Below are 13,741 nucleotides of genomic sequence, written 5' to 3'. Positions count from 1 at the left end.
ATTTCGTCTTTATCTAGTAATTTATTACTGGTTGAATTCTGTCGACTCGATATCTTATTGTTGAATAACCGAGACCAGTAACAACAATGTGACTTAATCGATAAAATTCAATCATCACCGAAAACTTAGACAAACTTGATATTAGTCAGTGCTTAGTAATAAATTATTGATAACAATTATATGAAAATATGATTTGTTTATTTACTAGAGATTATATTTAGTCTCAAAAAGCGTACATGGTTCTTCTTAATTGTTTGTAAGTATTCAGTATAGTAATATTCAAATGAAACATTGCAGAAAGTTATTTTCATACATTTTATGTTTAAATAATGTATTTTTTAGACCTAAAAAATCAAGATAAATATTTATTACATGTTTAAAATATTAAAATAAATGCAGAACTATTAAATAGTTAGACTCTATACTTACTTACGCCTCTTACCCATTGTGGAGCATCGGCCTCCAACCAGGAATTTCCAACTTACACTATCCTAGTCCTTATTTTACAGTTGTTTCCTAGTGCTAATAATTCTCTTGCTACTTGTCTCCAATTTCCATCGCAGTGTGTTCTTCGGTTTCCCTCTTTTTCATTTACCATGACGATCCCAAGTCAAGAGTTGTCTTGTGATGCAGTTTAATGATTTTTGCAAAGTATGTCCTATTCACCCTGAACATCCTTTCCTAATTTCCTCTTCAGAGAGGAGCTAGTTTGTTCTCTGACATACTGTTGTGAGTAATTTCGAATTTGTTTAGTTTTTTAATATCTTGAGGATAGACTGTACCATAATTTCGAAGTGTAGCCTGACCAGTTGTTCAGTACTTCTTTCGTCGGGCCATAACCAGGTGGTGATCAGAAGCTATGTCAGCTCCTCTACTAGTTTTCACGTCTTCTAAGGTTCTCCTGAACGTAATATTAGTTCGGATATGATCAATCCGGTTTTCTGTGGTGTGGGCCGGTGAAACTCGTGTAGCTTTTGTATGCGTTTTTGGAAGAATATAGTACCACCTGTAACAATTTGGTTTGAGGCACATAAATCTGGAAACCTCTCCCGCGTTTAAGTCCCTTTCATTTATTTCATTTCGTCTCATGATATATTCATTCTCGGTCAAGTCCTTTCCTGTATACTTCTCTATGATCGGTTGCAGCCTCTCGTAATAATGATCATCATCATCTCCACTGATATCTCTAGTGAATGCATAACACAAAATAACATACTTCGTAGTCCTCGCTTTCTTTGTTTTCAAGGATGCTTTGATGTTCCTGCATCCGTAGGATTCTCATCCTGTGGATGCGTTTCATGCTCCTTCGAACAGTGTCAATACAAATCCTGGTGTATGTGTTTTATCTTCTTTTGCGTAGACACAGTGCAACAACATCTCTTCCAAATCTGATCTTTTCGTTGCAGGTTGAGTTAAACGGGTTTCATCTGTCATGAGAATGACAAGGTTGTATGTTCTCATTTCCTCAGCTATATAAGTGATTTACTCGGTCTCCCAGGTTGTGTAGACATTCGATGTAGCTATGTTAGTTGTTGTTCTGGTTGTTAGAGGAGATATCGTCCTCATGATTTCGGAAGAATTTTGGCTTTCACATCGAGGCGTTACAACTCTCTTAAATGAAGATCCCGTAACTATCAAGGCTTGTTTAAATTTTTTCTGGTTTTCTTCTATGGAATGGGGTTGCTAAGCCTACGCTCAACCCTTCTCATTTATCTGGGTTTGGGACCAGCAGTAACTGTAGAACGGCTCCGGACGGAGTTTAAATAGTATACGCTACCTAGTTATTAAGAATAATATGTTGAAGAAAGCATGAGAATTAAGCCAAATGATAGTTGTTCACTTCTGATCAGCAGCGATTTTATTTTAAAATGTTACCTATTATAAGCCAAACATTCATTAGAAATTAAATAAATCAATTTCTTCCTTAACAGTCGTAACTGTTAACCAAGCAACTAGTTAGAATGATAGGCTGTAGTGAAAAACCCCGAAAAATTACAAATCTACACTAAATTACAATGATGTAAATATAGCATGTACCTGTTTTTTGTAAAAAAATGTTAATCTCAAGATTAATTAACATTTATGAAAATTAATTATTATTAAAAGGCATTTATAATTACTAATCATTAGGTTAACAACAGTTGCCAACACTGTTGAAGTTATTAACTAGCCTATTATATATTCAAGCTCTTGTCTGTAAACACATATCTACTTAATAGATATGTGTATGTGTGTTCAAGGATGGATGTTATAGAGTTCAGTCATTTTGAGTAAGCAAATCGAATTTTAGCAAATAAACGTCATGTTTTTTTCCCTTTTTCTTACCGTTTTGTTTTATTCTTAGTTTCTGCAATCACTATTACTAACTCTAACCTTTCTGTCCCTTTTGTTTGTTACTTTGACCATCACAATAATGACAATAATAATAATAATAATAACAGTACTACTACTCCTGCTACTACTACTACTAATAATATTATCAAAACTACTTCTATTACGAAAACTCTTATTTTACAGAGATCAGATAATATATTGTTTGGGGTTTGGAAATTACTAGACTCATTTTTCATAGTTGGTATACTTGAGTGAGAACGGAAGACACAGAGAGATAGAGAGAGACAGGAAGAGAGGAACAATGAAAACAACTCAATCCTTTAAAAACAGTTCATAAACACATATGTATATATACATATATGTGTACATATACGTGCATATATATATATATATATATATTAAGTAGTTTCGTTTGACTAATTCATTTCTTATTTGTAATTAGTCTGCACAATTTAACCTAGAGAACAGTAAAAAGAAACAAATAGCAGTACACTTAATTATAAATTAAAATTGGACAAGGATAATAACACAAATCTCTTCATATTTCAGATTAATTAAACATTATGAAAATATATAAATTTGATCATAATAATAATAATAAGATGATTATTGAACAGTTATTTTATTGTCTACTTGTCTTAATGGCTTTCAGTAGTATCATCAATGCTGTAAGTCCTTATTGTTAATATATTCAATGTTTTGTAATATAAATTGATTTCATACAATAAATTATGAAAATCTATAATTTCTATTGAAGTAATCCCATTTAATATAGCGGTGAATTGAAGCTGGTCTGTTAGTAATTAACCATATACTTAAATATAAATAATTTAGATTCATATGCTACCGAAAAGTGTTTAGTTTCATGACATTAATTCTGATTGTATGAATTAATTTATAAAGTAGTCATGATTTATTAATCATTTAACAAAGAAATATAAATTGTATATTTCACTTGATAGTATGTGTTACAGTAATTCTAGTCATCTTCTAAAGATCGTATAACTAAATAGTACGTTTTAAGTTAATCATTAGCTTAAGTTGTGAAGATTATGGTCATATCTCATTAAAATGACTGACACTGGAAATATGGAATAATTAATTATGACTAAATGGATCAACTTAGATCGTACTTACTTCAAGAACTCAGATATTATAGACTTTACAAGCCCTTATAGTCGTAAATACGATATGCTGAGATGTCTTAAGACGGAAGTGAAGAGCCTGTTTACTACTCTTCAGATTTCATTACTTTAACCGATTGTGTCGGTCAACAATGATAAATATCAAAACGTAAAAGTGGTCATAAATTACTTTAGTAAAAGAATATATACACTTTTATAAAAATGTACTAATGTCACTAGAAAACATTATTCATTGTAACTAGTTTAAATTAATCATACTAAAGATGAGTTTTGCTAATAGCTTAAGCAAATACAACATTTTATGAATAGAGTGATTTATTATGAATTTATCCGAAACAAAGTTTTTGTTTTTGTTTCCACAACTGCTATTAAATTGTTACACTTATTGGATTGAGTGTGAACGTGGTATAATCTGTTATGAAGCACGTGATTTCTTTTTCATAAAAAAATATTTAATTTCCATGATGGAGTTAAGATCATTTTAAGCATTCTCTTTATATTCTATGTAATTAACATATCAGTAGGCTCCCGAAATTAAATTCACTTGGTATTGTTCAGTTTGTATATTCCCATTGAGCTTTAAGACTGCAATTGATCAGTCTGTTGCACAATCAAGTGGCTATCAGGACCCAGTAGCTAAGTGGATAACACGATGGCGTTCGAAGCAAATGGTACTGGGTTCGAGTCCCAGAGTGAACATCATTTCTGAGATTCAGGTACATCCAGATGACGAGTCCCAAATAGAACGAAACGCGTGTCCTGGATTCCACTACTAGCCACTATCCATCATTGCTCCCTGAAATTAGTTTTAATACAGAAATTCTTGTATTTCTTCGTAGAATTGATTATATTTAAGAAAGAAATCATTGAAAAACAATTAGTTCACATGTATGGAATGATTGATACGAATGAAGTAAGAACAAATATCTTTAATGTTAAAATAATGAGGAAAAACATTTTTAAAAAAAAGTAGCATACCTGTTCATATGCTAGTTGAAATAGGTATCATTACCAAGGTTTGACTTGATAATGTTGAAGAAATTGAGCGTTGGGTAGATTGCTATAAATAAATTAATAGATTTGTAATATCCCGATGAGTAGAACAATTAGATTTTCTGACGTTTCATGACTTAGTGTAAGCCACTTCTTCAGAGAATAAATAACTGAATCAAAATGAATCCAAGTTTAAATAGTACAAAGGAACGACGCAAGAATATATTCTTGTTGAAATGGGCCACACTAAGTCATGAAACGTCTTATTCGATCCTGTAATTAACGATAGCATTATTGAGTTAGTTAACCATCTTCTAAAATTATATTGTATACATTATTCATATTTAAATTAGATATAAAAATGAAGTTGGTTTTTGATATTTAATAATAAAAGTAAAGCATCAATATTTACTGTTATTATTGTATAACTATTTCAAATAACAATAGTCAAGATCTTTCAATGGATAATTACTAGTGAGATCAATTAATGTTGAACATAAAGATCTAGTATATGTAGTTGCTTAGATCTTTCTTCTATGCCAATTAAATAATCGAATTTTGTACATATTAACAAAATATTTTCATGCTGTCTGATATGGTTTCATCCATTTTAAATAAGATAATTTTAAAATAAATTAAATAGTAACCGTAATATTCTATGCAATAAGAAAACGACGTTTATCAGAATTATGTGATATATTTGCGCAATACATTTCGAACAAACTGATCACCCATATACTTGTTAAGACCAAGTCATCAATTCTTGGAACCTGTTACACTAAGCAGTGTTGTCCGCACTTTTAATTGACTCATTCAAGAGAAGACTGGACACTCATAGAAGCATACTAGAAAAGGAATAAAATACGTCGTAGGCCTTCTGTCCTTACTACATAAATTTGAAATCTGAATCTGATATTTTTATATAGAAATTAAAAGGTTAACTAGACAGGTTGAAGGTAAGCCGTAACAAAGAAAAAAGTACACAAACATAATGTGATAACCACTTTGGATAATAAATCAGTATTACCAGAGTAGGTTAAGCGTAAGGACAAATTGTTTTTGGACGCGTAAAGGGATTTTCAGTTTCCATATAGCCAAGACTCCCATAAACTTTAGTATACATCCTTAAAGGGTTTTGTAGAACACTACAAATGCTGACTTGATATCAACCTTATGACTAGTTTTAATCAAATATTTCACAATCGAGGAAGATGTTTGTCTATTCATTATACTTATAGTCCATTCTTCTATTTAGTTTAGTTAGAAAAATAAATGTACTAACTACTTGTAAATTATAAATAATTAGTAATATATTTTGTCTCGATGACATTTTCTTCTAGTCGGTGAATTTATGATATTTTTATTAATAATCTTATTCTCTTTATATAATCTCATAATGAACTTCATTCTATTCACTTGTTTATTAGAGAGGGAAATAAGGTAAATAAATCATTAATCAGAATAAAGTAAACATATAGAGAATGATTGTGAGTAAAGAAAGAAACGAAAAAAAAGAGAAAACAATTAATCGATATAATTGGATATTAATTTCATTCTAATGATGGTGTATTCTCTGTTATTTTCCACTTGATAAAAGATACACAGATAAATCTGTTATGAATTTACAGAAATAATAAATAATAAAACTTTTTTTTAAAGAAAAACACACAGCAACAACAACATCAACATATTAATATTCATAAGTACATAATTATAGTTGTAAGCAGATATAATTTGTTTGAAGAATATAGACAGACTTGTTGTATATTTGACAACAATTATGAAATGATTATTGAAGTAAGTTGAAGATTTCGTTCTATTTAGCAACTTCGACCGATGCATACATATATGTGCCTAGATGACTGACTGACTATTTATTGTCATTAAAATATTTAGTTGACTTATTGGGGTTTATCTTTCACCTTCAAACTAGTTAGTTTTATACAGGACTACATTTATGTTTAGTTAAACAACTATGGGACTCCTCAGCAGTTCGCATCCACGATCCTACCCCGCGAGATTTGAACCCAGGACCTATCAGTCTCACGAGCAAACGCTTAACCTTTCAACCACTGAGCCAGCATCCAACAGTGTTAATGTCTAACTTCAATCAATCCACGAAATCGCGCTATTGTCTACCATTTGTAAATATTTGTAATTCTTTCAAGAAAATTTCTAATCCACTTTATTTCTATCAATCCTTGCTTGATCAGTATTAATAAGTTTTCTAGTTAAATATTAAACTAAAGTTTGATTATAGGTAGATATAAGGCAAAATGATTCGTCTAGTAAGCTAACAAACTCTATCATCTTGTTATAAAATGTCATCATTTCAAAGAATCCTATTGTTTAAACACTAAGTAAATGAGGATCGATTTTGTTTGAAAAATTTATTTTATTATGAGCTGAAAAACAAAACATATTGTTTATCAATCAATAACTTCGATAAACTTGACATATGACCTTAACTTGATTATAGTAATCATTTGATTGATGAAAGTTTTTCCAGGATCTATTTCATTTTGCCTATTTTTTTATTATTGGAAAAAGAAACTTCATTTAATTAGTTTAAGATGAACAGTCAGAATATTTGTTTGAGATCTTGGACCGATTGTTGATAAATCAACATTCAAAACCTGGAAGCATTGGACGACCGTTTCGTCCCGTCGTGTGACTCCTCAGCAGTGCGCACCCAAGATCCCGCTCTCAGGATTAGAACACAGGGCCTTCAGTCTCGCGCGTGAACGCTTTAACTACTTGATCACTGAGCTGGAATCCAACAAAACAGCCGTCTAGTGCTTCCAGGTTTTAAATGGTGGTCTAACATCAGTCGGTTCAAGATCTCAATCAATAACTTAATAATATCCACAACGTTATACAGAATATTTGTGTTGGATACGTTTTACGACGTATGTGATAGATTTATAATTTGTAAGGAAATATCATGATAATGCTAACTAACTACATGGTGCAAAAGTGTGTTATTGTCAATAAAATATAACCATAACTACTTAGTGTGTTAAGTTTTATGGTGACGTATAAATTCAGTTTAATCAAATCAGAGTCCGGGATCAGTTGAGAAATATTGCAAACCTAACTTATGTCGTACATCTGAGGTACATGTATCAAATATTGTGTACTATCTGTGATAATTAGCTTGGATTCTTTAAAATAATCAAACAGTATAATTATTTAGAACTATGACCACGGAAATGCAGATTGATCATTTATGTAGTTTCATAATAATGAGTTTACAATTGAATAGTTCTTATAATGCGTTATAAAAAGAACCCCTAGAATTTTAAAATAAGAACTTGTTTGCGATACTTCATCACTTCATGTTCTTCACATTGATTGAAAGTAGAGAAATGGTCTAGCAATCATTAGATATCTTTGTCTATATTAAACAGTTGTTATTATACAAACCATACTATAGGATATGCAAACCATATTTTTTAATTAATAACGGTTGGGAGTTAATCGTTCAAATTTGATATATATTTGTTTTTCTTCACTTTTTTGAACTGTTTATTGTGTACTGAATAGTTGTATGTTTTGATACAGATCAAGCATATTATATTGCTCATGTCAATTTGATTACAGTGATGTAATCTTCAAAGTCTATGCTTCGTAAAGTAAATGGCAATTGTGACCACGCTACAAAATATGTGCTTTTGAAAGTTTATAAAAACTCTAGTTCATAGTAAAGTAAATATATAATGAATGGTAATACTTTTGAGATACTATAATCCTTCTAACCGCAAATAGGTTGACAGCTTTAAAAATATTATCATTCATCAATCAAGTTACTATATCAATGTTTCAATCACTAGACGATGCATATTACCTAGTTTTCTTAAATTAATTGATTATCAAATTTTGAATAAAAAGTCAGATTAAAATAATTGTGATACTTTATTTATTACTTATCTACTGACCTACTTCTGTTACCCCTCATGGAGGTGCATAGACAGCTTACAAGCATTCTCAATTCAACTCTGGCATGGCAGTCCTTCCAAGTTCTTTCCAGTTGCTATTTATCCTTTTCATGTCTGCCTCCAATTCTCGATGCAATGTGTTCTATAACCTTCCTCTTTCTATCTCCCTTCGGAATTCCAAGTTAGCTCTTGCCTTGTGATGCAGTTTAGTGATTTCCGTGATGTATTTTCTATCAACTTCCGACGTCTTTCCCTAAGTTCTTTTGTTCTCTCCCATAGTAGACTGTTACTGATGGTATCCAGCCAACGGACATTTAGTATCTTACGAAGAAAATTGTTTATAAATACTTGTACCTATTTGATGATGGTAGTTCTCAAAGTTCCAGCTCCGTACAGTAAATCTGTCTTGATGTTCGTATTGAAGATTCTGACTTTAAAATTGGTTGACAGTTGTTTTGAGTACCATACGTTCTTCAATTGTAAGAATGTTGTCCTTACTTTGCCAATCCTCGCCTTGATGTCTGCATCCGATCGTCTACGCTAAACTTCCCACCACTTTCAGAGTTTCTCCATCAAGTGTGATTGGGTTGGTGTTCTCCGTGTTGTATTTGAAGACCTTATAGAATTATGGTCTACTATGATATTATCACTGCTCTAATAATAGACCTAATCCTAAAATTGTAGATTTGTCATGATATAACTGCCTAATCTATAAGATCTTACGTGGAAGTTACATCATCGTCTACACCAACTCATTGCATCGTAACAATTATTATTATTTTTTATTATTATTAATGGCTTTATTCAATATTATATTTTGGTACAATATAGAATTCTCAGCACATGATGGAGAACAAGCTTAGGCTTGAGATAGAATATGAATAAAAGATATAAGATAACACTCAGCAGAGACCACGCCTGAATGGCCGAGCCATACCATCCAACCAACTCCAATTGGTTCAATTCCTTGTTTCCGCCTTCTCCATCATTAGGTACTTCTCCGCGTTAAATATTAAATATCTATTTTCCAATTAGTCTCGTGTTCAGCTTTGAGGATCGTGTGCTTATGGTCCAATGCCACTACAATCTTGCTTTTTCCTCGTGTATATCGAGGCCTGCTGATGCAGGGGCTGATGCTACACTAGTTGTCTTCATTTACATTTGTCGGTATGTATGGGACAGGAGGGCTAGATCATCTACGAAGTCTAAATCATCCAATTGGTTCTGAGCTATCCGTCGTATTCTGTGTTTTCCCTCAGATGTTGAGGTCTTCATAATCCAGTCGACTACTAAAAGAAAGAGAGAGGGAAAGAGTAGACAGCCTTGTCTGACTCCGGTTCTTACTTGGAATGCAACTGTCAGCTGTCCTCCATGCACGATTTTGCACTGTAGTCGGTCGCATGAATTCCGGATAATGTTGACGATTTTCTCAAATAATCATACCAAAGTATCGAAGAAATTTCCATAATATTCTCCTATCCACACTGTCAAATGCTTTCTAATGATGGTGGTCTGGCTTCAGTTGACGCATGATTTCAACTACTGAAATTACATATTACACAAAAGCTTGAATGAATGCAAAGTGTAAATTCTAAAATAATTACTAGTGTTTATAACTGTCTCAAATAGTCTTTTACAATAATTCAGGTTTCTTTCATCAATATCTATTCATCAACTGAATCATTTATGTATTTACATGTTGTTGAATAAAATTATAGAATGGAAGTTTGTTACTACATTTTCAGATATTCATATAAATAATATCAATGATTGTGTTTGTTCATAAACATATTAATTACATCTTAATTTTGTTGAATATTGTCGTTATAGTGACGGAGACTGTTTTGTCAAGCCCATTGATTTGATTTGTTAGCTCAAATCTTATTTTTGGCATAGATACACTGCCATATACACTGTGTTTGGTGGAAAGTATCCAGTGTCTCTACTGTTTCATGAAAGTGTGCCACAAGGAGCTGTTTTTTCACCTCTTCTTTTCTATTTTTTCTACATGATCTTCCAACTTCCATAGAAATTACTCTTGTGAAATATGCGGATGATCTCACTGTATGTATGCTGATTTCTACCTGTTAACATCTCATAGAAATGTATGAATTTTTGTCTCGTATTGAATGGTGGTGTATTGTTAATCGTCTCATACTTAACTCGTCTAAATTTCAAGCTATTAATTTTAGCCTGAGGTATGAACAGCATTTAAACACCATATTGAGACACTATAATGCTTGTGCCGTTGGATACTTTGATAAACACAGTGTCGAAGGTCAATTATCTTGGTGATACCTTTTCCTCTGATCTCGGTGGTCTAGCTTCGATTGACTCATGATCTCAACTAATGAAATTGGTTTATTCTTTGACAAAACAAAACAATCATCTATAAGCTAAAACATTTATTCAGTAAAAGAAAAAAACAGAACAAAACCGAATCATTATCTTGAGCATGATATTTCAAACAAATTGTTAAAAGTCATGCAAACTCCTGGCAAGTGTAATCTTGTCAGATACCAACCATCCCTTTCATTCATATTCTTCTCCTTGTATATCTTTTAGTAGAATGAGACGTCAATACGTTAGAATCCATGTACGCAAGTAAACGTATAAAAGTTCTATAATATCTTACCTAGCAAATATACTCTGTGACGAACAGGTTGTTATGATTGGCCTAGTCTACTACTTCTATTCTTAAGCATGTCTTTAATTGATAAGTTGTATAGATTCAGATCTTTTTTCACCTTTTTCTTCTTGTTGCCTTTGTTTTGGTAAAAGAAACTTGTTGAGATACCTCGTGCTGAGAATTTTATATTGTACCAAAATATAATATTGAATAAAGCCATTATATATATATATAACTCTCCATAAAGAATACTTTTTTTATTTTCAATTAGATACCTGTGCATGAACTAAATTATGTGAACCATAAATCAAATGATCACATGATTGGAAAGCAATACGATGAACGATATCCTACAGATGGTAACACAAGATTTGTAGAATCAGATTATTCAAACTTTTATCCAATGGCATTTAAGCGTACTCTCTTTAATCCTATTTTAATGAAACGTAATTTCGATCCAATTGTATTTAAACGTTCATACTTTGATCCAATTATTTATAAACGATCATACTTTGATCCAATTATTTATAAACGATCATATTTTGATCCTATATTATTTAAACGTAATGAGAATCGTCAATTGGAAAAACGTGAATATTTTGATCCGATAATTTATTAAAATCATTCAAAGATAAAAAAAACTATTCAATAGAAGCACAATGTAATCAATAAAAAAAATGTATTGAAAAAAATATATAAATATTTCTGAAGATTGGCTTTAAAATGTTGAACTATTCTGTTTTATTGTTTACTGTAATGTTATTAAATAGAAAGAGTATCCTTACGTAAGCCATTTTTGAGATTTGATTTAAGTAGAATGATGTCATACATATAGTTCCCTTTAACATTTTGAAAAGAGCAAGAACAAAGATTCTAGCAGAATAGCATGAATTCATTTTTTATTTCGTCGGTTCTCGTCAGCTGCTTACAACCTATGATATTTAAAAATCATAATTACATAATGGGTTTAAATTGCTTACTGAATATTGTAAATATATACCTAATGTGAAAGAATATTCTACAAGATTAATTGTGACAACAGTTCAAAAATGGGTTAGAAACAATCGATTACATAATGAATAAACATTGATAGGAATATAGTGAGTAGAGTTCAGTTGAAAGATTATTAATTTGAAAGATTGTTGAATAAAATCAATGATGTAATAAATGCAAAAGAAAAAAAAGAAAAATTTTTTCAAGGTACAGTGAAGGAATATTTGTCACCAGGGTAAGGAAAGATTAACCACCGTCTCCTTTTGAATACATAGGTCAGGTTTTTGTCGCCTGATGGCAATGGCTTCAGCAAACTTCAGAAGACTGGAGTTTGGCTGCTTACTAATCCCCCTAAAGGATTGTAAGGTATCTACCTGATGTCCTGTATCAAGGAGATGTTTGGTGATTGCACTGTTCAGAGTCTTTCTTTCCCTTGTTCTAAGACTTTTCGGAACGTGTTCAATTGTTTCTAACCCACCTTTTGAACTGTTGTCACAATTAATCTTGTAGAATATTCTTTCACATTAGGTATATATTTACAATATTCAGTAAGCAATTTAAACCCATTATGTAATTATGGTTTTTAAATATCACAGGTTGTAAGCAGCTGACGAGAACCGACGAAATAAAAAATGAATTCATGCTATTCTGCTAGAATCTAAGTAGAATGAATTGGACACATAAAACCTTTTCCTTTCGTATTAATGAACTTGAATCTTTAATTAACTATCATTAAAACTTACAGCAGATATGATAATATTATAAGTTAACTAATTATTTTATTGTTCATAGGAAACTAAACTGTTAAGGTTAACCACCTGTCCTTATTATAGTTGATATATTGACAAAGGTTAGAATTTCAGATCTGTGAACTATGGGGTATTGTTTACCTTATATTGTCTTTCATTAATAAGTAACTGAACATTATTATTTTTCCTAGTGGCCACATTGGCTCTAAAATATTGGACATGAATCCTTGAAATATAAAGTTAACTAGTATACGACATTTTAATAAATTAGGAAGGTACTCTACATTGATAGCGTTCAGGTTACTATTAGTTTATATTTAGACTATTTATGATGTGTTATGATTTATTACAATTTCTTAGGTTTAATTAATATATACAACAGAAGTTCTCAATATGTCCAACCGAGTTTAGTTTTACAATTAATTTGCCGGTGATAATTAAGTTTTCTTTAAACATTTGGGTCAAATGAATCTCATATATACGTTCTTGCAGTTATTGAAAATCGAGTTGAGTTTCATGTGAATTCTCGCTTGTTTACTTCCATGAGAAATAATGTTTGTTTATTATATAACTAATTTAGTGTATTTATAAATTTTTAGTTAGCAGTAAAAGGGCTAATCCGTATTAATCCTGTAACATTTGGATCAATATACAAATAATTCAGATAAAGCAGTTTGAATATAGAACTTTCATGATGGATTATGAATATTTTTAAATGTATATAAGCGACAATTTATAAAATTATCAATATTCAAAGGATGCCGAACAGTTGTGATATATATATATTTCAAACAGTATTTAAAGATGATGTTTTGAACAGTTTAATTTATGGCACTAAAAGTATGTGTAAAGTATGCACAAATCGAAACTGAATCTTCTGTATATATGTCAACTAAGTGGAATGGAATTTGATCATCTGGAGTATCATTATTGTTTTATGATAGCTTGTAACAGTCATCT

The 13,741-nt window shown here is 31.1% G+C and overlaps 1 protein-coding gene across 1 annotated transcript; it reads left to right on the top strand.

Annotated features, from left to right (window-relative positions):
* Nucleotides 1-978: 978 nt before the first annotated feature.
* On the top strand, nucleotides 979-11,658 carry MS3_00001815 (uncharacterized protein; the record flags this gene model as incomplete). The annotated part of the gene is made up of 4 exons (XM_035731026.1): nucleotides 979-982; nucleotides 2,345-2,571; nucleotides 2,937-3,002; nucleotides 11,311-11,658. The coding sequence occupies 4 exons, from the start codon at nucleotides 979-981 to the stop codon at nucleotides 11,656-11,658; spliced, it is 645 nt and encodes a 214-aa protein (XP_035588749.1).
* Between the last annotated feature and the right edge of the window lie 2,083 nt (nucleotides 11,659-13,741).

This window comes from Schistosoma haematobium, chromosome 1, assembly GCF_000699445.3.
Source record: "Schistosoma haematobium chromosome 1, whole genome shotgun sequence".
Classification (NCBI taxonomy): domain Eukaryota; kingdom Metazoa; phylum Platyhelminthes; class Trematoda; order Strigeidida; family Schistosomatidae; genus Schistosoma; species Schistosoma haematobium.
This window is presented reverse-complemented; position numbering and strand designations above follow the sequence as displayed.